The 23,098-nt window shown below is 36.7% G+C and overlaps 1 protein-coding gene across 4 annotated transcripts in view; it reads right to left on the reverse strand.

Annotated features, from left to right (window-relative positions):
- LOC111572926 (spectrin beta chain, non-erythrocytic 1) overlaps positions 1–23,098 on the reverse strand; it is a 192,966-nt gene that overhangs the window by 47,502 nt on the left and 122,366 nt on the right. For all 4 annotated transcript variants that reach the window (XM_055018549.1, XM_055018548.1, XM_023276818.3 and 1 more), the window contains 7 exons: positions 19,007–19,158; positions 9,792–9,965; positions 5,394–5,485; positions 5,214–5,294; positions 3,100–3,215; positions 2,908–3,020; positions 1,915–2,102 (listed from right to left, as the gene is read on the reverse strand). In XM_055018549.1, the coding sequence (XP_054874524.1) occupies positions 1,915–2,102; positions 2,908–3,020; positions 3,100–3,215; positions 5,214–5,294; positions 5,394–5,485; positions 9,792–9,965; positions 19,007–19,158 (916 nt within the window). The remainder of the gene's footprint in view (positions 1–1,914; positions 2,103–2,907; positions 3,021–3,099; positions 3,216–5,213; positions 5,295–5,393; positions 5,486–9,791; positions 9,966–19,006; positions 19,159–23,098) is intronic.

Below are 23,098 nucleotides of genomic sequence, written 5' to 3' on the forward strand. Positions count from 1 at the left end.
GAAATGACTCCTGACTGATGAAATATCTGCTTTACACTGAAACACAGGGAGACCAGGTCCTCCATCAGTCTGATGCTCTTGGTAACAATGCAGTTTAAATCACTAAAATGGCATTTAGCTTAGCATGAAGACTGCAATTCCAACATTACATCTCTGCAGTGAAATACCTCTGTTGAAAATTTAGTTTTAAGTTAATGTTTGATCCTCTTATTTGTGAGAAAAATATTCCGCAGCACAACCTGTAGATGTGTTTTTATTTTTTTCTTAATTGTCTCTGACATCTAGGGCTGCAACCTAATGCTTATCTTCATTCTAAATGAATGTGTTGATAATTTTTCGCTATTATTCAATTACTTGTTTGGTCTGTAAAATGTCAGAAAATCCTCAAATGTCTTTCTTTGTGCACAATAAAAAGATATTCAGCTGACTGTCAGAGAGGAGGATAAAACTAGTTGACAACTCATCAATTAATTATCATAGGTCAGCTGACTTCTTTACTCTGCTGAAAATCTGTGAATTTTCTTGCTTCTTCATGAAAAGGATTAGTAATATCTCACTGTATGACTTGTCAAGTTTTCAGCCAATATTTTTTTCACATTTTGCCAAATTTGCTCCATTAAAAATAGCCGAATTATCTATTAGCAACTCCTGTTTGTAATGTACTCGTGCATGTACAGAAAGATCTCACAAAATCATTGTAATATCAAGAAAAGCTCAAAAATTTGCAAATTCTCAGGCAATTTCTGCAGTCATAAGGTGTCTTTTGTCTGTTATTTCCAAGCAGATGTAGGGTGTTTGTTTATGACGTACATAATAACCAGCAATGAATTAATTTAAGAAAAAAACAAAAAAACAAAGACAATAAAAAGTATTCACAATCCTTAAAAGTTTTTCCCTTTAAACGGTTTTCAACATTAAATTCTGGTAAATTTTTATTTGTTTTTCACAAGAATTTTCAAAAAACGTTGCATTTCTCTTGTAGAATGCATCAGGATGTCCTCTATGACTACTCTATGCTTTGCAGTTTTTATTTTACCCTCTACCTTGACAAGCCTTCCAGGGCCTGCTGCTGAGAAGAATCACCATATCATGATGCTGCCACCACCATGCTTCACATCATGATGCTGCCACCACCATGCTTCACATCATGATGCTGCCACCACCATGCTTCACATCATGATGCTGCCACCACCATGCTTCACATCATGATGCTGCCACCACCATGCTTCACATCATGATGCTACCACCACCATGCTTTTACATCATGATGCTGCCACCACCATGTTTCACATCATGATGCTGCCACCACCATGCTTTTACATCATGATGCTGCCACCACCATGCTTCACATCATGATGCTGCCACCACCATGTTTCACATCATGATGCTGCCACCACCATGCTTCACATCATGATGCTGCCACCACCATGCTTCACATCATGATGCTGCCACCTCCATGCTTTCACATCATGATGCTGCCACCACCATGCTTCACATCATGATGCTGCCACCTCCATGCTTTCACATCATGATGCTGCCACCACCATGCTTCACATCATGATGCTGCCACCTCCATGCTTTCACATCATAATGCTGCCACCACCATGCTTCACATCATGATGCTGCCACCTCCATGCTTTCACATCATGATGCTGCCACCACCATCATGATGCTGCCACCTCCATGCTTTTACATCATGATGCTGCCACCACCATGCTTCAGTCTTAGTTTGTAAATTCTGATCAAAAAATCCAAACTAAATTGACTACAATCCAATGTTGAAAAAGAGTCAAAAGAGGTGAATTAATTGGAGGTGCATATATGTTCTCACTTCCTGAGCATCATGTTGTGTGTTACCATCTGACTGAGCCTCGTTTAAAAACCTTAGTAGAGTTTAAAGTTGGTTTTACTGACTTTGGCGGTTTCTCCACGGTGCGGTAGGTGTTGAAGGCCTGTAGCTGCTGCTGGACTCCCACCAGAGAGTTGGCAAACTTCCTGTTGTTGAGGATGATGATGGTCTGTTCGATCCACTCCAGCAGGTCAGACGCCAAAGATTCGTACTTCTCGATCATCTTCTCCGTCTCGATGGCGTTATCCAGAACCTGCAAAACACAGAGGAGGGAAAAACAACAGCATGATTAGAAAAGGACGTGATTAGTGATATTTCTGTGATGGATTGGTTCCTGGATGATGTTTCACTGTTTATTTTGGTCTTAAGTGAATCACAATGATAAAAATGTATTAATTAAGTTCAACTAAATTTTAAACGTGTAAATACATTTTCTCTTGCCTTATTTTAGGGCTGATTGTTAATATTGTTGTTTTAACAATTTCTATTTAATGATGCAAGATTTTAACTTACTGTGCAGCTCTGCATCAAAAGATAAATACGTAAAATGATGCAACACAAAAGACAAATAATCAAGGTATTCGTTGATTTTATGAATCTACACAAACTTAAATCATTTTTACTTTATGTGTAAACATATTTATATGTGTTTTTTCATCGTTGTGTTACCATTAAATATATTATCCGTGTAGCCTGAACAACGTAAAGTAGCTAAAGTCAAATTAAACAAATTCTCTGTTGTTGTTAATGAAAAAATAACTCATTAAAAGCAATAATTAGGTGCTAACTTTAAATATTATGTTTTAGCTTGTATTTACAGAGTTGTCATGTTTTGAAAGATAAAGTTAAAGAATTTGATAAATAGCTTCAAATTCAGAATTGATCTGACACCTTTTCCTCTCACTGATTCATTTGTGCTCAGTTTTGACTGCTGTCTGAGTTTTTTCTTACTTTTAGAGGCATTTAAATTAAAATTTTCATTCAGTAATGCACGTGTGCAGACGGGGGTCAGTAAATGCAACATCTGCTGAGCTGAGAACAAATAGCTTTTCTGTCACCTTTCCGATTCTCTTCCCCTCCACCTTCAGCGCCTTCATCTTGGAGAAGTAGTGGTAGTAGGTGACCACGTAGGTAATGATGGACTTCTCATCAGGATGGTCCACGCTGATGTCTGCAGAAAGAGGAATATTCTATTAATACTAACATGTCCTCTGTGATCATAAACCATGTGAGTCTGTGCTGTTTGTTACCTTCAGGGTCCAGCAGCTTGGTGAGGCCCAGGTGCTGCTCGGCCAGATTAAAGGCATTCTGCAGGTTGTAGTGAGCGTTTGATTTCTTCAGCTTGTCAAAGTCAATCAGGTCCGGCCTGAAGAAAACAAACAAACAAACAAAAAACACAACAGAAAGGTTAAAAGTGGAACCCACATTTTTTTATATATCTATAAGGGGCATATTATCTTAAAAACAAAATGTCAAAATTACATAAATTATCCAGCAGAAATGATAAAAACAGAAACAAAAATCTATGGATATCCAACTTTACAAGGGTCCTTAAACTAATCATCTGTGATCTACAGTTTTTGTGGACAAAATTCAAAAATCTAAGTGTAAAATTGTCATATTTCATCAAAATCCCTCCAATTTTTGCCAAAAATATACCGCTTGCTTGAACCACATTATATAAAAACAGTTTTGACAGCCTCTGCAGCTCAACCAGGAATACAATTCTGGTATTTTGTTTGTCTAAAATGGGTCAAAATCAAACGTTTGAGACAAAAACAAAAATAGTGAAATCAGCTCTTAAAATACCTTACATAAATTTTTATTGTACAATATAAACTCTTCCTACAGGTTGAAAAGCCAGTAGTGTCTCTGACTGAGACTCTAATTCTCAGATTCTTCTGATGTCTGAGGTCATAACAACATCATCCTCAGCTCATTCAATATTTGTGACCAACATGTGGTCATCCCAATTTTCCCCATTAAACTGAAAAGAAAACAATGAATGCAGGTCAAGTTCGACGTCTAGAAATGACCAGCAATCACAGCACGGAGCCGGAACGACTTCAGCCACAAACAAAATCAGATTAGTTTTAGAAAATGAATCATGTTTTTGTGGCCGTCTCCTCTGAATATCAGCTTTATTTTGTTTAACGTGGATGAAAGAATCCACAGTCTGCTGACGGTCAGCTGAGAATCTGCAGAGACATGAACACAAAGGCCGATGTGACGATGGAGTTATTGTGTTTATGGATGATGAAGTTTCTCGGTGTGCATTTTTCATTTATTTGTATTTGATTAACCCTCTGAAGCCCAAAACTTTAAATAATTGCCAAGATGGCACCATTTATCAGTCAGAAGCTGCAAGAATTATTAGATTTCCAACTTTCTAATGGTCCTTAAACTACTCACGCAACTTCTTTCTAGATGTGTCATTTGAAAACTTGCTAAAAAAATAACCAATTTACTCTAACCAAATTATGTAAAAAACAAAAAATTCTATAATCTTTATTACAACTGAGAAGCCTTTAGTCACTCATCTGAGACCAACAGTCGTATCACAAAAATCCAGGAAATTTCTGGTTGAACTGCAGGCTGTGTTTACACAGAGCGGAAAGGTATCGAGAAAGGAAAGAATTTAAAAATATAAGTAGTAAGATGTCTTTAATATGTGTGTCATGCTGCACAGATAACATGTCTAGTTCTCTTTACTTCTAGTCATGGTTTTGCTGTTTCCAGAGAGGTTCAGGACTCTATGTTGCAATAAAAAATGAGGCCACAATGAGAAAGAATGTGACAGAAGCAGCAACAAAATCACCTAGAAACTGCCTGGAGTTCAGAGGGTGAAAATGAAGAAGGCAACAGTTTGTTCTTATTCTGTAGTGGTTTAATGTCACTGAACAGGCCTTAATTAACATTTCCTTCTCTCAAAATTAAAATTTATGCTATATTTTAATAGAAACTGAACTTATGGCACCAGCATCTTGACATTTGAACCTTTTCCTTTCATGGGCTGCCTTCTTTTCAGGGAATATTTTGACCTTTTTTTTTTGCACATTTCTGGCATTTTCTTTCAAGTTTTTTTTATGTGCAAATTAAAAACGTGCATAAAACCAGGTCTATGGAAACACATCCTGCTTTTAGCCTATTATTCTCACATTTCTTTCAGTTCTGCTGCAATATTCTTCACCATTTCTACCAAAATGGTTTAATTGCGTCACTTAGCCTGGATACAGTTCTTTTACCTGATCTGACATCTGCTGCAGGGATGCTGGTAATTTGTCGTTATTATTTACTAATATTACTAATAAATAATCCTTCATTATCCGAGATGTGCGGGTTTTGTTGTGGTTGCAGCTCCTACCTGTGTTTGTGGATGAGAGCGTTGAAGGCCATCCCGTCTCTCCAGCTGGTGCTGAAGTTGTGGATGTTGACGTTCGGATATCTGCACATGAAGAAGACATTTTGCAATCTATCAGCTTCACTCCGCTGATTTTAATTATCTCTTCTCATTACAGTCGACCGATGGGTGATTTAAACTCACCCTGCGGTCTTCATCTGACACCAGAGCAGCAGAGCATCTTTAGCCGACTTCTTCTCCTTGTTGTCCTCCGTTTCCACGCTGATGTCCTGGATCTGAGACACACAGACGTACTGGAAGTGAGCTTTTATTCTGAAATCTGTCACTTCTCAGTGGATACATTTATTTTTAATGTTGTCAGGAGTCTGATGTTGTTTGTAATCGTCTTTGTGAGTCAGCAGACCAAAGTTAGGCCACAGCTTTCATGGCTTTAAATGAAAATAAACACACCAGCATGAATTTAAACAGATTTTTTAGGGATACAAAAGGATAATTCATCAGTCATCAGTCTGATTAAATTGAATATAATCAACAAGATTGGAAATAATAAGAACCACAGAAGCACTATCTAGACATGCAGTTTATGATTAATATTAGATGATGAATACATCTCGGTATTCTTGAACTAAAAGTTGGTGCTTTTTCTGTTTGTCTCTACAGATCTTGAACACAGCATCAAAGCTTCTAACACACATCAAAGAAAACATGAACGAAAACACGAGACGTTTCTTCTAAACCATAAAACACATCAGCACCTACTTTTCCAGACTCATGTATGAATCGGTCCAAAATAACGCTGTCCTGACTTTAACCCTCCGTTTCTTCCTAAACTTGATGCCAACTCTTCAAATAGATTCCTTGAAAACATGAGAATGAACCAGAACATCCTCACTTTGTTCTGGTGTCCTCCTGGACACCAACATCTGTACTTCACTAACTTTAGAGGAATTTAACTATTGTAAAACATTCCCTAAACCTTCTCCATATTATCAAGCCAAAACCAACCCTGATGTCATAAACAGATTTTGAAGGAGTTAAGACCAATAAAAAAATGTTCTAAAAGTGAGGAAACCTTTAGAAAATGAAAACACTCTTTAAAGTTGTTGCTTTCTAATGATGTCTGAAGTTATCCTCATTGTCCAAAAAGGTCCTTAAGACTTTTCTTCCTGCAGCCAACAACTTGTAAAATTCCTCCATTTGTTATTTATTTTTCCATTTGATTTCATTTTAAATATTTAAAAAAATCTGAAACTATCACAAAACTGTCATTAAAGTTTTTTATCTTTTTTCATTCTGACTTTCTAAGAACACTCAAACCTTCTAAAGATGTCTTCGGTTTCTACAGATGGACATCATCTAAAGATCTAAAAATCTTCAGTTCAGAAAGACAAAGCCACACTTTCTGAAAACTGCCAACTGTCCAGAAAAATAAAATCCATACTATCTAAAAATGTCCTGTTTCTAATACCGTTTCCACATTTCATAAATGTTCTAACTTTCTAAATATGTTCTCACTCTCTGAAGGTTTCTTGGTCTAACTTTCAAAAAAACGTCCTTGCTCTCTAAAAATGTTTACACTTTCCTAACATGTTGATCGTCTCTAAGGATTGGAAATGGAAAATTGTCCACATTGGTTGAAAATGACTTAACTCTTAAAGATATCTTCACTTTCCTAAAATGTCCTCACTTAATAAAGATGTCCTCACTCTCTAAAAATGTTCAAACTTTCTAAAAACTGTCCACTTGTCCAACTGTTCTAAAGACGACACAAGTTTTGTGGTCAACACTTTGTAAGAATATCCTCACAGATTACAGACAATTCACTTACTTTCTAAAGTTGTTTACACCTTCTACAAATGTCCACACTCTCTAAAAACACTTCATAGATAGTAAAGATGTCTTCACTTTCTAAAACATGCCCACAATTTCTAAAAGTGTGGAAAAATGTGTTCTAAAAATGTCCTTGCTTTAATGTCAAGTTTTGAAAATTCTAAAGATTTCTTGACTTCATTGAGGATGTCTTTGGCCGCTAAAAATATCCATGTTTTCTAAAAATTGTTCACAGCTTCTAAAGACGCCCACACGTTTTGTGGGCAACACTTTCTAGGAATATCCTCACTGCCTCAAGATAATGTCCTTACTTTCTACAGACGTCTACACCTTCTACAAATGTCCACACTCTAAAAACACTTGATAGATAGTGAAGATATCTGTCAGACGTTCACGTTTCTAAGGATGTCCAGAGTTTATGAAGACTGTCAACACTGATGGTTGAAAATGATTTAACTCTTAAAGATATCTTCACTTTCCTAAAAGGTTCTTACTTAATAAAGACATCCTTCTCTCTAAAAATGTCTACACCTTCTAAAGATACCCACAAGTTTTGAAAACTGTCCACGCTGATGACTGAAAGCTTCTAAACTTCTAAAGATATATTCTCTTTATTGAGGATGTTTTCGCTCTCTAAAAATGTCCACACTTTTTAGGAATATCCTCACTGCCTAAAGATATTGTCCTTTCTTTCTAAAGTTGTCTACACCTTCTGAAAAGTCAAACTCTCTAAAAACATTTGACAGATAGTGAACATATCTTCACTTCCTAAAACATGCCCACACTTTCTAAAACTGTATGCTGTCCAAAAAAAAGAAAAAAATGTGTTCTAAAAATGTCCTTGTTTTCTAAATATGGCCTTGCTTTCTGATAATGTTCTCACATTTCAATTTTCTAAAGATGTCCTCACTTATTTAAGATGTCCACAATCTTTAAAAATACTAACAGTATCTGAAGAAAACTGTCCACACTGTACAAAAATATGGTTTTAATAAATGCCCTCACTTCTAAGATTTTATTACTTTCTAAACAATGCCCACATCTTGTGAAAAGATGCCCTTACTTTCTAAAAAAGTCTTTACTTTCTATAACAATTTTACTTTCTAAAACTGTCCCCTGCTCCAAAGACTATCCACTATTTTTTAGAAATGTCCTTACTTTAATAAAATGTCCACACTTTCTAAAACCATCTTCACTGTCACATTCTAAAAACAGCTCTAATAGTTGTTCTAATAATGTTGTCTCTTTGTACAGATAAACGTTTTAAAAATGTCCATGTTTTCCAGACACATCTTCACTCTACAGAAAATGTCGTCAGTTTCCACAAGTGTCCCGTCTCACCTTCATGGGTCGACATCCATCAGTTTGACTGTGACAGCCTGAACCACATCACATCACCACAAACCGGCATCAGCAGCGATGAAGCAAACATGACACGAGCTCAAGTCCTTCTGTCAATCTGCACTCGGCTCCATTTCACTCTGCCGCCTCCACCGCCACATTTAAAACCACTAAAAAGAGTTTTCTTTTTAAATCCTCAAAGCTTATGAAAGCTAAATCCTTTTCACCCATTTTCCCCAACTGTTCGCTGTGTCTGACGATGACATCAGCCGCCGGCAACATGCCAACATCACGACATACAGTAAAACAGCGTCACGCTCGGTTTCCAGGGCATTTTTCTGACTGTCATTTCATTTAATAAGTAGATAAAGACCAGAAAAATAAGCATAAAGTGTCCAGTTCACAGTGAATTATAAAGTAATTTATGTGACAACTCTTAATATATCAGAAAATAAAGCTGCGTTTCATTTTTAGGGACAATAATGTTTCCATATCTGCAGACAACAATGTTTCCATACCTGTTTCCATACATGCAAATAATGCAGATTTTTGGGAGGCAATATGACTCAATGACTCAGTGGATGAAATGACCAAATCATCAGAGTCCTTCTGACTTCAAATTTTCACCTTGTCTTGGGATGCAAAATAGCACCAATACACTTTAACATGAAGGAAATATTGTGTCCACAAGGAGCCTACAATCAATTAGGTAAATACCTAGATCACAGTGGATTATTCACCTTTTGGGGATGCAAAATCCTGGATGGGAATGATGGCCTCCGTAGTCCATACTATTTGTTTCTTGCCCCATTGGCATTCAAATTTAGTTAAATTTGATATCTCTTGGGGGTCTGTTAGACTTGACATTTGTTCTTGGGATGCAAAATGGCTCAACAACATGCAAAACACCAGTAAAATAGCACCATTACACTTTAACACAAAGGGAGCATGATCATTTAACTTTTGAGGATTCAAAATCATGGCTGAAAATGATTTTCTCTGGTGCCAAATTTAAAAAATACATTAATGCATGTGTTTATCCTTTCTAGGGTTGATCTGACTTGAACTCATTTTGGGATGCAAAATGGCTCAACAGACCAAACATCACTATACTTTAACACAAAGGAACCACAGTTTATACCTTCTGGGGCCAATCTGACATCAATTATTCAACACATTCGGGGATGCAAAATGGTTCAACACACCAGATCTTCAGAGCATCCTTCTGATTCCAGCTGAGACTGAATAAGTTCATCTCATCTTGGGATGTAAAATAGCACCACTATGCTTTACCACAAGGGAACCATGGTGTATACCTTCTTATTCAACACATCTGGGGATGCAAAATGACTCAACAGACTAAATCTGCTAAGGTGACTTACTAAGTTCACCTGGTCCTGGGCTGTTTACCTGGAAGCGGAGGATGATGGTCCAGATGAGGCCCAGCGTCAGGCGGTGGTTTCCGTCCACGATGTCATGGGAGCCCATGTTCTCCAGATGAACCCTCTGTTCCTTCAGGAACTGCAGAGCTTTGTCCACGTTCTCCAGACAGTGGATCCTCATCCGGCCCTTGGTGGGTTTGGGCTGAAACGAAATTAGAAAAACAGAACTGAGTTTATTCACGGCCTCCAAAAACCAGAAACGAAAGAAAAAGGGCTTAACGCTGAAATGTTTAAACAAAAAGAGGAAGCAAACAGCTGCAGACACAGCTGAGCGACTTCAAAACTGACCGTTTTTGTTTTCATACTTGTTTTTCTGAGTTTTACTGGGATGGTAAAATTTATTTAACTCTTCCTGCAGCAGCTGTAAGATTTTTATGTTCCTCTATTCTCATGTAAACAACATGAAGCCATCACTTTAAAATGAAGAACACACCTGGAACAATACATGAAAAAAGACTTCAGTTATTTTGCTGCATTAATATATATGGCATTAAAGATTTTTCACAGTTTTATTTTAAGAGCCAGTCATACAGGCTGTATCTTGTTTCAATCAGATATTACATCATAGCAAAATTATGTAAATATTAATAAACATGCTTTTTGCAGTTTTAGAGCCTGTTTCCTGTTTCTAATGACTGTACAAGCAGTTTCTCTACGATTAGGAGCCATTTATTGACTTCACAGAAAACAAAATCACTCTGTGCTGGTGTGATAATTGGTGTTTTGAAGAACAAACATAAATAACGATGCCTGATGCGACCCTCTGTGAGGTTTGTTGCAGGAGACATGAATGAAGAGGACGTGATTACAGTGGAGGGATTTTCAGGGTCATTTAACGCTCTGATAACCTACTTTGCTGCAGATATTCGTCCCTGAATCGACGGGCAGATGTCTGACAGCTCAGTTACACAACAAATACATGGAAACAAACTAAAGCTGAGTGTGACACAAAGTCAGAAACATCAACACAAACAGCAGCATGGTTCCTACTGTTTTCAAGAAAGACTAAACATCGCACCAGGATCAGGATATTTTAAGTCTCCTTTAAAATATGTGTGTTAAACTGTTGTTTACAGACATTTTTCTTTGCATGTACCTTTGTTTTACTGCAACAACTTACTACTCTGATGTCAAAAACTGCAATTAGTAAAAACAAAGTTGATGTAAGTTGGCTTCTGACTTGGAAGTAACACCCTTGGAATCACAAATCCTGCCAGTGGGTTTGAAAGACATGTTATCTTTTTAAAAAATGTTAAAATTACACCATTCAGAGTCAGAGTCAGAAATTACAATAACAGGACTAACCATCACATTTTTAACTTTCCAAGGGTCCTTGAATGCTTCGCGACTTTCCGAATCTAATCCTCTCAAAATCATTTTATTCAATATGTTTAGTTTTTTTTTTGTAATGCTCAAAAAAGCATTTGCTCTATTTGGATTCTGCAAAACCCCAAAAATGCAGCTCTCCTTGAAGCAGTTAAGAAGCCATTAATGACTCAGCTGCAACCAACAGTTACGTGACAAAAATTCAGAGACTTCTCGGCTGAACTGCAGGATGTGTTTAGACAGAAGCAAATTAAAAATGCAAATAGTTAAATATCTATATTACGTAGAGCCATTATGGCTTTTTTGCAAAATTAAATCAAAGAAATTAAATGCTTTATTTTTTTATTCATTATTTATTTATTATTTTAAAAAGACATTTCTGAGTTCTCTCTACTTCTAGTCACGGTTGTTCTGTTTCCATAGAGGTGCAGGACTTTATATAGATGAAAAATGAGTCCACAGTGAGTGAAAATGCAACGGGAGCAAAAAAAGAACTTAAATAAACATCTGCATCATCACCGTTTGCTTTGACAGATCTGCAATCAGTCTGCAGTACATTTAATTGTATATTTAAACAATTACTAACTAAATAAATGTCCACAAATAATAGAATAAAAATGTATAAACTTCTGTACAAACAGAACTTATGAATGAAAAGTAAAGTTTCAGTGGACTTTAACTGAAGATCTTCAGACAAAACAAGACATTTGAGAAAACGCTGATCTACGTTTTTCACTATTTTCTAACATTTTACAGACCAAACAGCTGATTGATTAATCAAGTAAATAACTGATGATGAAAATATTGATTATTGGTGTCAGAAAAGTCAGAAACATCAACTTGAAAACAGGTTTTTCACTGTTTTCTGACATTTTTGTCTGTTTTCACAAAGCAAAAACAGAAACACTTGAAAGAAAGACTTATGTGAAGAAATCTTCATTTAATTCTGCAGATTTAACTGTAGTTAACTGACAACAGACCATTTCTGTGTTATTTTCTTGTTCCTGATGAAACAAACCACAAGCAGGACGAGTTGGTGAATTCTGAGGTTTGTCAGCACAGAGCAGCATCTTCTAATCAGCTGACACCTGATTAACATCAGCACAACACCTGGTATGTGCAGAAACTGACAAAGTAACATTAAAAAATGACAATGACAATATAGTAAAAACATAAAGCTGCAAATATTCTAAAATACTTGAGATTCCTCTGCAGACTGTGTTCATGTAGAGCCACAGTTTGAAACCAAACCAAAGATAAAATGCAAAGTTTGTCCTGAGAAAAGGTCAAAATATCTCCCAGATTATAAAGAGATGAATCCTCTTTGGTGTGACAGCATTAGGAGCTCTGAACCAAAGAACTGTCAGAGTTCATGACTTGTCCGAGTCAAGTGAGAGATGAAGTTTACCCCTCGTTAGCCAACAGTCTGCACTTTAAACCCCAACGCTCCGAATGAACCTCATCTCTTTGTTGTATTCGGGGATTTTCCACCGACACGAACCTGCTGCTGTAAAACCGACGTCTTCATTATGAGGACTGATTGTTATTACAGAGTTCTGTGTTCTGTCTGAGTGAAACGTGGAGGATTAAAGCCACAGGATGTTCTCAAGGAGCAAAGATGGAATTAGCATGAGTTTAAAGGCGAGACAACACAAGTCAACCTGCTCAGTGTCAAACTCCAGCTGAAAATTCTCTGTTTGTGCTCTGCATCCTCATATAAAGAAGACTGAGGAGGCAGTTTCACTTCACTTTATCCATTTTAAAGCTTTATCATTATGACTGACTGATGTCACACTGGGTTCATGTTAATTTACATGTGGTATTAAGTGTAAATTGTTACAGAATGAAAGCAAAGTGCAGAAGAGATTCTGTTTTTTTAATTTTAAAAAATACTTTCAAAAGAGGATGGAGATGCTGTTTTGCAGTGAATGATGTCTGCAGTAAGATTTCTGCATTATGTGAAGGAATAAACTAGTCTGCATTAAATCCCATTAATTAAACATAAAGGTTGTTGCTGTAGAAAGAACAAACAACAACAACAACAACAACAATAATAATAATAAATACTGCTATAGAGAATTTTAGGGCATTGAGGAGAGTTTTTCTTCTTGTGGTGCCGCCAGAACAAAACATTGTGTGTCTTTGTGTTTAAAATTTTCAACCATACAAACTGTGTGGGTAAAAAAGTCCTTCATATTTTTAATTTTGATTTAATTTCCGGTGATTAACAGGCAGATTTTAACAAACAGACAGCAGAGTTTTCACTCTAAAAAGGTTAAATGACGTGAAACGGATATGAAAATGTGACACTGGATTCACTGCCAGCCGGTTTTTGAAAGGCATGTTATCATATTTTTTAAAAACTGCAAAATGGCACCTTTAATTGTCGGGAGGAAAAACAAAATTAGATAAAAAAAAGATTTTCATCTTTAACCACGGGTCATGATTAGTTCATGAATTTTTCTGGTAGTAAAATTAGACAAATCTAAACTAAGACTCATGATATTTCATCTGAATCGGTTTAGTCTACATGTCTCATTCAAAAAACTGCCAAAATTATACCCTTTGCATTAACTAAATTCTTTTAAAAACAAATAATTCTGTGCTCTTTGGTGCAACTGAGAAGCCATTAGTGACTCTGCTACAGCAAACAGTCACATTAGAAAAATTCTGGAAGTTCTTAATCTGCTGCCTCCACAGCCTGGCAGTTGACTAGTCTTGGAATATAAATAAAACAAGGCACAGTATCAATAAATAACCACAATAAAATAACTGCCTACATGTCTGATTTTAAAAAATATGCAAAAAATAAACAGTTTTCTCTAACCAGATTCCGTCAAAAACTAAAAATTCTGCGCTCCTCTGCACAATCGTGACACTTTTAGTGACTCTGCTGTGGCCAACAGTCATGTGACAAAAATTCAAGAAAGCTTATCCTGCTGCTTCCACATGTAGATGGCTCTGCTATATTCTTTTTTGTTTGTTTTTTGATATTTTCTCGCTTTCATCATCACACTTTTAAGCTCCTCCTGTTTTTAATGACTTCATGGGTTGCAGATGTTAGTTTCAGGATGTTTAAATCTTGAAACACTCTCGGATTATAAATAAAACAAAACACATCAATAATAAACGACCACAAGAAAATAAACGTCTACATGCCTGTTTAAAAATCTGCCAGAAATAAACCATTTGCTCTAACTAGACCCGGTAAAAAACAAAAAATTATGCGCTCCTTTGTGCAATCATAAAGCCATTAGTGACTCAGCTGCAACCAACAGTCACATGACAAAAATTTAGGAAATCCATAACCTAACCCATAGCAGCAAGGAACAAAGAGAAATCTTGAAATATGAATAAAACTATTCACAACAATAATAAATAAGCACAATAAAATAAAAGTCTACATGTTTCAATTGAAAAAATTAGCCAAAAACAAACCATTTCTCTAAATCACATTCTGTCAAAAACAAAAAATTCTGTGTTCTTCTGTTAAATTATGATGCCATTAGTGACAGGGTTACTACTACCGGTCATGATAAAAATTCAAGGAAATCTTCGTCTGCTTTCTTGGATTTCCTCATTTTTTTTATCACACTCTTTGGTTCTTTTGGCTTTTAATGACTTCTTGTGCTGCAGATGCTGTGTTCAGGATGTTTACATCTGGAATAAATCTTGAATCTAAATAAAACAAATCACAGCAATAATAAATAATCACAATAAAATAACTGTCGGAGCAGCCGTCCTGCAGTCCGTCCACCACATGTCGTCCGTCTGACCGAGCGAACTACGACCAGGACGCCGTCCAACACCAACACCAACACCGCCGTCTTTGCTTTTCCTCACGCAGACACAAACAGCTGAAAGCCGCTCAGTGACTCAGGATGCGGAGATATTTTGGATTCTAGTCTGCCGGTGGACCGAATCCAACAAACCGCCCTGAGATCCGGTTCTGGCGGCTTCGTCCAGCTTCACATCAGCACCTCAAGCCGTGAAAACAAACAGCTTCACCTCCTTCAGCAGCTCCAGGCGGGAATTTCCCCCTTCAGATTTCATGCTGTGTCATGAGACGGAGACCTCAGCTAAACCTTCAGGCCTCAAGTTTACAGCTAAAACGCCTCCACGGTGAAGAGAGAATAAATCATTTAACTGTGATAACCAGCGTGTTTTTCCCTCAGAGCTTCACTGTTCATTTATTTCGATTAAAACACACACAGTGGTTCATCATGACTCACTGTCCTGCTGCAGGAAACACAGCAAAGCACCAACTGTGTATTAAACCACTGCTGAAAATAGTCTTTTTTAGAAAACAGTCCGAACAGCAGCAGACTGTCACTAATAATTACTAAAGATCTGCAGTTATGGAACCTTCTGAGACATAATTTTGACATTTTAGCGCCCTTAAGTTGTTCAGATTTCTCGAATTCCATCTTTCCTTCCAGCCTTTCTGTCCTACAGCTGCCTGTTTGGGAAAATATTTATTCATAATCTGCATTATTCATGATTCCAGCCACACTGCTGAAGCTGCAGACACACACTGGGTGGTCGAAATGTTCTAATCAATACTGTTGACATCTGCAGTTATTTTCAAGTTTCAGATCTTACATGCAAATTACGATGAGCAGATATAACGTCACACCAAGTGGACAAAAAGCTCCACTTCAGCCAACAACAGTACAAAACATCAACTGTCTGTACCCTAAAACCTGCTGGCAAATTTAAAGGACACTGTTTATTAAAAAGTCACCAAAATCACACCATTTATTTATTTCACAATAATTAAAACATTTTTTATTATATGTATTTATTATTGTTATTGAGTTAATTTTTGATTCAAATTGTATATTTCATCAATTTCATTTACCTAATTGTGTATTTATTTATATATTTGGAGCATCAGGATTTTCTACTGTATTTTTCTATTGATGTTCCTTCATTTTCTGTCCGCTTTGCTGCATTATTAATCCCACAGCAGGGGAATTTTGCTGTAATAAAGGATTATCTTATATTAATTCTAACTGCTGTACAGAAAATGTTCTCTACTTCTAGTCACAGTTGTTCTGCTTCCATAGAGGCGCAGGACTTCAGATTGTAGTGAAAAAGTGAGCAGAAATTTGACAGAAGCAAAGAAAACCCCCAGAAACAGCTTGAAATTCAATAAAAATCGATATTCCACAGTCAGTGCTTTCACTTTAGGTGCTTTGCTAACAGATCTACCAGTTTCCTCTGGTGTAAATAACATAATACTTGCTGACAAACAACTACAAAAGCAGCTCGTGTTGTAGAAAATGTTCCTTTAAAGTGTCTCTGCAGTGTGGAAACAGCTGCTCGCTCTCAGATTCTTCTGCTGCTTCTGGAGGCGTTTTGGCTGCTTGTAAACCCTCAAAGTTGCTCAATGAGTCCTTTCACAACTTAAAACACCATCACACTGTCTGCCGGACGCCCCGATCGACACTCCAACATCAGCAGTCTGTCTTTATTTCATATCAGAAACAGTGCAGATACAAGTAGAAATAATCAGAGGTGGATTCAGGATGGACTGTTGTCTGTGTTTGGCTCTGACAGGCTGAGAAAAGAATGAACAGAAAGAGGAAGAGGAAGAAGAAGAAGAAGAAGAAGAAGAAGAAGAAGAAGAAGAAGAAGAAGAAGAAGAAGAAGAAGAAGAAGAAGAAGAAGAAGAAGAAGAAGAAGAAGAAGAAGAAGAAGAAGAAGAAGAAGAAGAAGAAGAAGAAGAAGAAGAAGAAGAGGAGGAGGAGGAGGAAATAAAAGAAGATGGCTCCTTAAACTGCTGCTTTTATTGAGCAGCTCTTCATGAATTATTACCTTCTAACCTCTCAGGAGTCTTTACATAAACTCAGACCGACTCAGAGCAGCAATAAAACCATCGATCTCTGTAGTGTTTTTACATCTTTACATGTCCGGATGTAATTCTGTTGTTACTTCCTAAGTAACGTTATATAAAAGCTGCACCATAAATATCTACATTTGTTTTATTGCTGTTTTTTTTAATCTGTTATATGACTATTTCTATTTGTAAAGGGCACTGAGATGCCTCTTATTGTAAGACACATAAACTACACCAGGACTAAACTGACTTTAAGCTACAAACCTGCATAGACAGAAAGATGAAATGAGACCCAGCAGAACAAGATGTACAGTGATATCTGGTTAATGATTCTAAGAGTCATAAATGTCGGATTCCGTTTCCAGAAAAAGCTGAATAAACATCCAGATAAGAAGATCTGCAGCCGAAGGAACTCCTCATTAAAGAGCAATGCTTTATTGGTGTCAGAACTTATTAGACTAAATGTAAAAGTTGTCCAAAAGCAGCTGAGCAGAACTGAAACTGCTGGGATTCATAAAAATTCAGTTTAAACAAATTAAAGGAAGTGAAAGTCAGATAATTCATCTGGACAGCACATCTGCTGGGAAAAATTACATAAAAATTAAGCTTTATAAAACTATTTGGCTTAATATGAACTCATTCTTAGTGTTTTACTAGTTTAAGACACTATTTTATCTCTACCTAAGAAACTATATTAAAATGACATTTATCAAGTTGCATTTAAAAAACTGGATCAAGAAGCATTTATAACTTCTCTCAATGCAGATTCGGAGTTTCTGCAAGTTAAGTATTTTTACACCTTTTCGTTTCCACAGAATGTAATTTAACACTTATTTTACCACCATACTGGATAGAAAATGACAGCATGATGAAATCTTAAATAATTTATTATTATTATTATTATTATTATTATTATTATTATTATTATTATTATTATTATTATTATTATTATTATTATTATTATTATTATTATTATTATTATTATATTACATTTCCAGCTGTATACAGCAATAATTTATATAAATTTCATTATTTAAAGCTGGGCTTCAAGCCTCACAGTCTGTGAGTGTGATTATACGACATAAGAAGAAAGTTTTAAGGCGCTGAAATCTTATTTATCTTTACCTCAACATTATGTTCCTATATTTAGTTGTCTCCAATGTTTATTTCAAGCACGTCTTTTCTTAATTTCAGTTTTTCTGTAATAGATTAAAATGATCTTATACATGTTGTTGACGAGTTTATCGACCTTTAATTGTCCAAAACACACAGATGGGTTTGAAATTGACAAAATGTCGCCATTAACCACAGCAGGAAACTGTAGAAACGGAAATATTCATCTGATTTTTAACTTTCCAGCAGTCCTTGAATGTGTCATGTGTGACTTTTGGTTCTGTTAAGAAAATTAACAAAATCTGAAACGAGAATTGCAAGATATTTTCACAAATATTTGTCTCATTTAAAAAAAAAAAATCAAAAATAAATCATTTGTACTAATCATATTCTGTAAAAAGCTAAAAAGTTCTGGGCCTCTGCTCATCTGAGGAGTCATGATTAACTCAGGTGAGACCAACAGTCATTTGACAAAAGTTAAGAGAGTTTTCACGTGTAATACTGCAAATTTCGCTGTTGTGGGATTAATAAAGGATTATCTTATCTTTATGTCTTTAGAATTGTGTCATTCTGTTCAGAGGACAATTTTAGGTTCTGGTCTGTTTCTAACTATAGTTTTGTTGTTTCCATAGAGGTGCAAGATTTTAAATTACAGTAAAAAATTAGTTTACTGTGAGTAAAAGTGAGACAGAAATACCCAGAAACGTCTGAGAAAAACTATGAGTCAGAAACAATATTTAGGAATTTTAGAAGGTACCGTTCAGATTTTTTAACATACATTTTGGTGGATTTCTCTAAAGGAAAGTGATTGAAGAGCTTTTAGGACTGAACTTGAATTACTACAGGAAGAGAGTACCATATAAAACTGCCAGGTCCTTTCAAAATAAGAGCGTGAAACCCACCAGTCTCTCTCCAGACAGAACCTCCAGCAGCTTGATCAGCATTCGTCCGTCCCTCAGGTCCATGTAGAGGTCGGTGATCCGACAGGACACTCTGGACAGGTGGGAGTTCACCCATTTGGTGAAGGTCTTCTTCTGAACCGCCTCACGTTCATCTGGAGACACAAACACAGAGATGAAGGTCAGAGGAGCAGCTGAAAGCCTCACAAAAACACGGTAAGCAGACACTGAGTGAGGATTCTCTGATGTTTTCTGACGGTCGCAGCTGCATGTTTGAGTCCTGCTGATCTCTGCAGGTGTGTTTGGATGTTTTCTCAGCAGCTCGTTGTTCCTGGAAAGACGGAGTGTGTGTTTCTGAGTATGTTTCTGAGTGTGTGTTTGTGTTCTTGTGTGTTTGTGGGAGAGGTTTCCTGTGTCTGACAAAGCAGACTAAATCTAAGTCACTGCTGTAAATATGAAGCCTGACAGCCGACACCTGCTGTCTGCAACACAACTCGGGTTATTTCCCACAAGCCTCGTAGTTATTGTTACTGCACACACACATAAACACACACAGACACGCACACAACCATGCTTCATTACATAACACTGACTTGCATTCATTTTCTGGAGATTCACTCTAACTAACCTCATCTTTACCCGAGCGTCTGCAGGTGTTAAATATAACACTAAGATTTCCCACAGTCCTTAAACTAATCACGCAGTTCAGTCATGTACCAAATCAAAGCTTAGAATCCTGATATTTCACTTCACTCTACTCTCTGACTGTAAATACTGTTAAAATTCCCTTCGTAGTGACACAGAAAAGTTAGTAGAATCAGAGATTTTGTGGCGTTTTGACTGCAAATGAAAGCACAAATTCACCCTTCACCCTCTGAAGGCATCTTATCTTCCAAAAACAAACAAACAAAATGCAAAAAATTCCACCATTTATCTGTCAGATTATGACGTTTCCGACAGTCCTCAAACTAATCATGTCTTAGATGGAAAAGTTCACCAAATTAGAGCTCAAAATCCTGATATTTCACTTTACTAAAAATTCACCCAAAATAAACTGTTTACAGGAACCAGGTTCTGTGCAAAAACAAAAGAATTCTGCACTCTTCAGCTCAACTCTGAAGCCATTAGTGACTCAACCTGAACATATCGTGACCCAAACCTTCAATCCAATCTTCCCTCTAAACATTAATTTATTTACATTATGAAAACTTAGAAAATGTACTCAACAACAACATGAATAATACACATTCACACTCTTTCTAAGGTACTTCCTTTCAGCTGTTAGCTGATGTCATCCTAAATGATCTTATCTGACAGGCAGACGCTGTAGGAGGAAGACCTGCCTGGACTCTGCTCTGGTCAAGGTGAGATATTGTCTATTCAGAATAGGGACGGCCCAAATAGCAATTTCTGGGCTCTGGATATTCGGCCCCGATTAATGACAAATATCCGAATATTCGGATTGGATCGTAACGTCCAACGGGGGTGGGGGTGGGGTGGGGGGGGCGAGTCAAATACCGATCACGTGACAAATATTTGGATACCACCGTAATGACTGAATATTCGGATATTCGGGTCCAGCCCTAATTCAGACGTGACTAAGCAGACTAGTTGTCTTCATATTGGTCTGTAATCTAAATCTGACCCTTCTGCCAACTACATTACAGCCCAGAGAGGATCTACAGAACTGATGTTGGCATTGCCTGCATGTACTGCTGCTCTGTCGGTGTCACTTCTCCTGGTAAACCTTTCTCACAACCTAAGTCATCTGAGTCTCCAGTGTGTCTCTGTCTGCCTCCTCATCCTCTCTTGACCTCGCTGAACTTCCACAACACACATACGATGGTGGTCATTAAACTACTGCAGACTCTAAATGTGCGTGTTTCTGAATGAACAACTTTTTCTCCAAAAGTTCTGACGGAAATCTTACCAGGACAAACCTAGTAACATTTCTATATCACTTATCAAGTCTGAACTGCATGTCGTCATATTAATGGATGATCGTGTACAAACAACTGTAGAATACGTGATGATCATCGATGGAAAAGTGACCTTTGAATGACTGAAAGACGACACGTTAACAGATGCTGATGCAATGTTTTATATCTCACGTCTAAAAAAAAAGGTTCAGGAGAGTTTCTTCAAGTGAACTCTGGTCGTTTCTTACAGCTCAGTAGCAGGAAGAAGTTGCGTAACCAGGAAGGACACACCCTCCTCCAAACACTCCTCCATCCTCCGCCCACAGCTGCTAAATGTGTTTTTATACTCTGTGATTCCTGTCGCCGTCTAAAAGTTGATATGAAGTAAAGCTGACAGCAGATTCTGAACGTTTGAAGCCTCCAGCAGCGAAGACAGTCGTCAAAGGTCACTGCAGGAAGACGACACTTTTCAACTTTTCAATCCAACACTTCACTGAGCTGCTAAATTCATCTCTGTCTGGTTCAAAGTGAAGGCTGAGCTTTAATCACGGCTCATCGGTCTGAATGCAGTGAAGGGAAATGTCTGTGTTAACCTGACATAAATGGACATATTTTATTATTTCTAACCGTTTGACAAACAAAAATGTGCGTTATGATACATGATTTTTAAAAAATGCAACTGCAGTTTATTCTTAGTTCGAATTTTCTTTTACCGATGGCTCAAACTTATCTGGTGGACAAAAAACTATTCCTCAATGCAGGAAAAATCCTGCTCATCCAGCTGCTGATTTCGATTTAATGTGCAAAATAATTCACTATGAATCAGAAAAAACCTGCACCACAAACTTTCTGTCAAATCTGTATCACTACAGTCAGAAAAATGCAGCTGTTGATGCTACTTATGTTCAGAAATTAGTATTTAAAGTTACTCTCACAAGATATTAATGCAGTTGCAGTTAAATCTAATTGTGTAATTTGATGGCACAAACTGTAAAATGTCCCCAAAACCAGGCACAGGTTTGAAAATAATGTTGTCTTTAAAACAAACTACAAAAAACACACCATTAATCAGAGCCAGAAACTGTCAGAGGAGAAAGAATTGTGGTTTTTTAACTTTTCGATGGTCCTTGAACTACTCATCTAATGTACAGTCAGGAAAATTAACCAAACTGAAGCTTAAAATCGTGACATTTGATCAAAATCGCTTTATGCTGCATTTCTTATTTTAAAAATGTGGAAAAATAAACCGTTTGCTCCAAACAGATTCTGTAAAAAACTAAAAATTCTGCTCTTCACAAAGCAACACTGAAGCCATCGGTGACTCAGGTGTGACCAAGAGTCTTGTTACAGAAATTCAGGGACGATATTCGGCTGAACTGCAGGTTGTGTTTACACAGAGCAAAGAGGAGACTAGTGTGGACACTAATTTAAAATATAAATAGTTAAATATCTATAGTATGTAGAGTCACTATTTATATTTCCAGTGTTGGTGAAACCTGAGGACACTTGGAAAAATGTTGGACATGTTGATTCTGGGTTGTTTTCAATTTTTGTTATTTTATTTTCTAGGTAAAAATACAATTTTTGCACTATGGTTTTGATATATATTGTTTTACTCCTGTCTTTTGAGCTGCTGTAACGATGAACTTTCCCCACTGTGCGATCAATAAAGTTTATCTTATCGTATCGTATCTTATTCTATCTTATCATACCTTATTGTATCTTACCTTATCTTATCTTAAAGCTTCTCAAATGTGATGTTTTTATGAAAGTAATCAAAGTTTTTCTTTGTCAAATTAACTTGTAAGCTCAAGATTTTGAACTCTGGAGCTGCATTGTGGACACAATTCATGATTTTACGTCATTTTAAAGACAAAGACAACAAAAATAAGCATTTATTGCAGCCCTCGCCTTAACATTTGCGGTCCAGATTTATGGCATCCTAGCTGTGCCATACGGAATAGAAAACCTTTCTGAGTTCTCTCTACTTCAAGTCCTGGCTGTTCTGTTTCCATACAGGTGCAGGACTTTTAATTACAGTGAAGAAAAAAGTGAAAGGAGCAAAAAATGCACAGAAACTCCTTTGACTTTAGACTGTTTAAACTGCCAAAGCAGTTAAAGATTGAGTTTATTTCACATCTTACCCATTTTCTATGTAAAGCTTCTCAAATGTGAT

Source organism: Amphiprion ocellaris, chromosome 16 (assembly GCF_022539595.1).
Source record: "Amphiprion ocellaris isolate individual 3 ecotype Okinawa chromosome 16, ASM2253959v1, whole genome shotgun sequence".
NCBI lineage: Eukaryota > Metazoa > Chordata > Actinopteri > Pomacentridae > Amphiprion > Amphiprion ocellaris.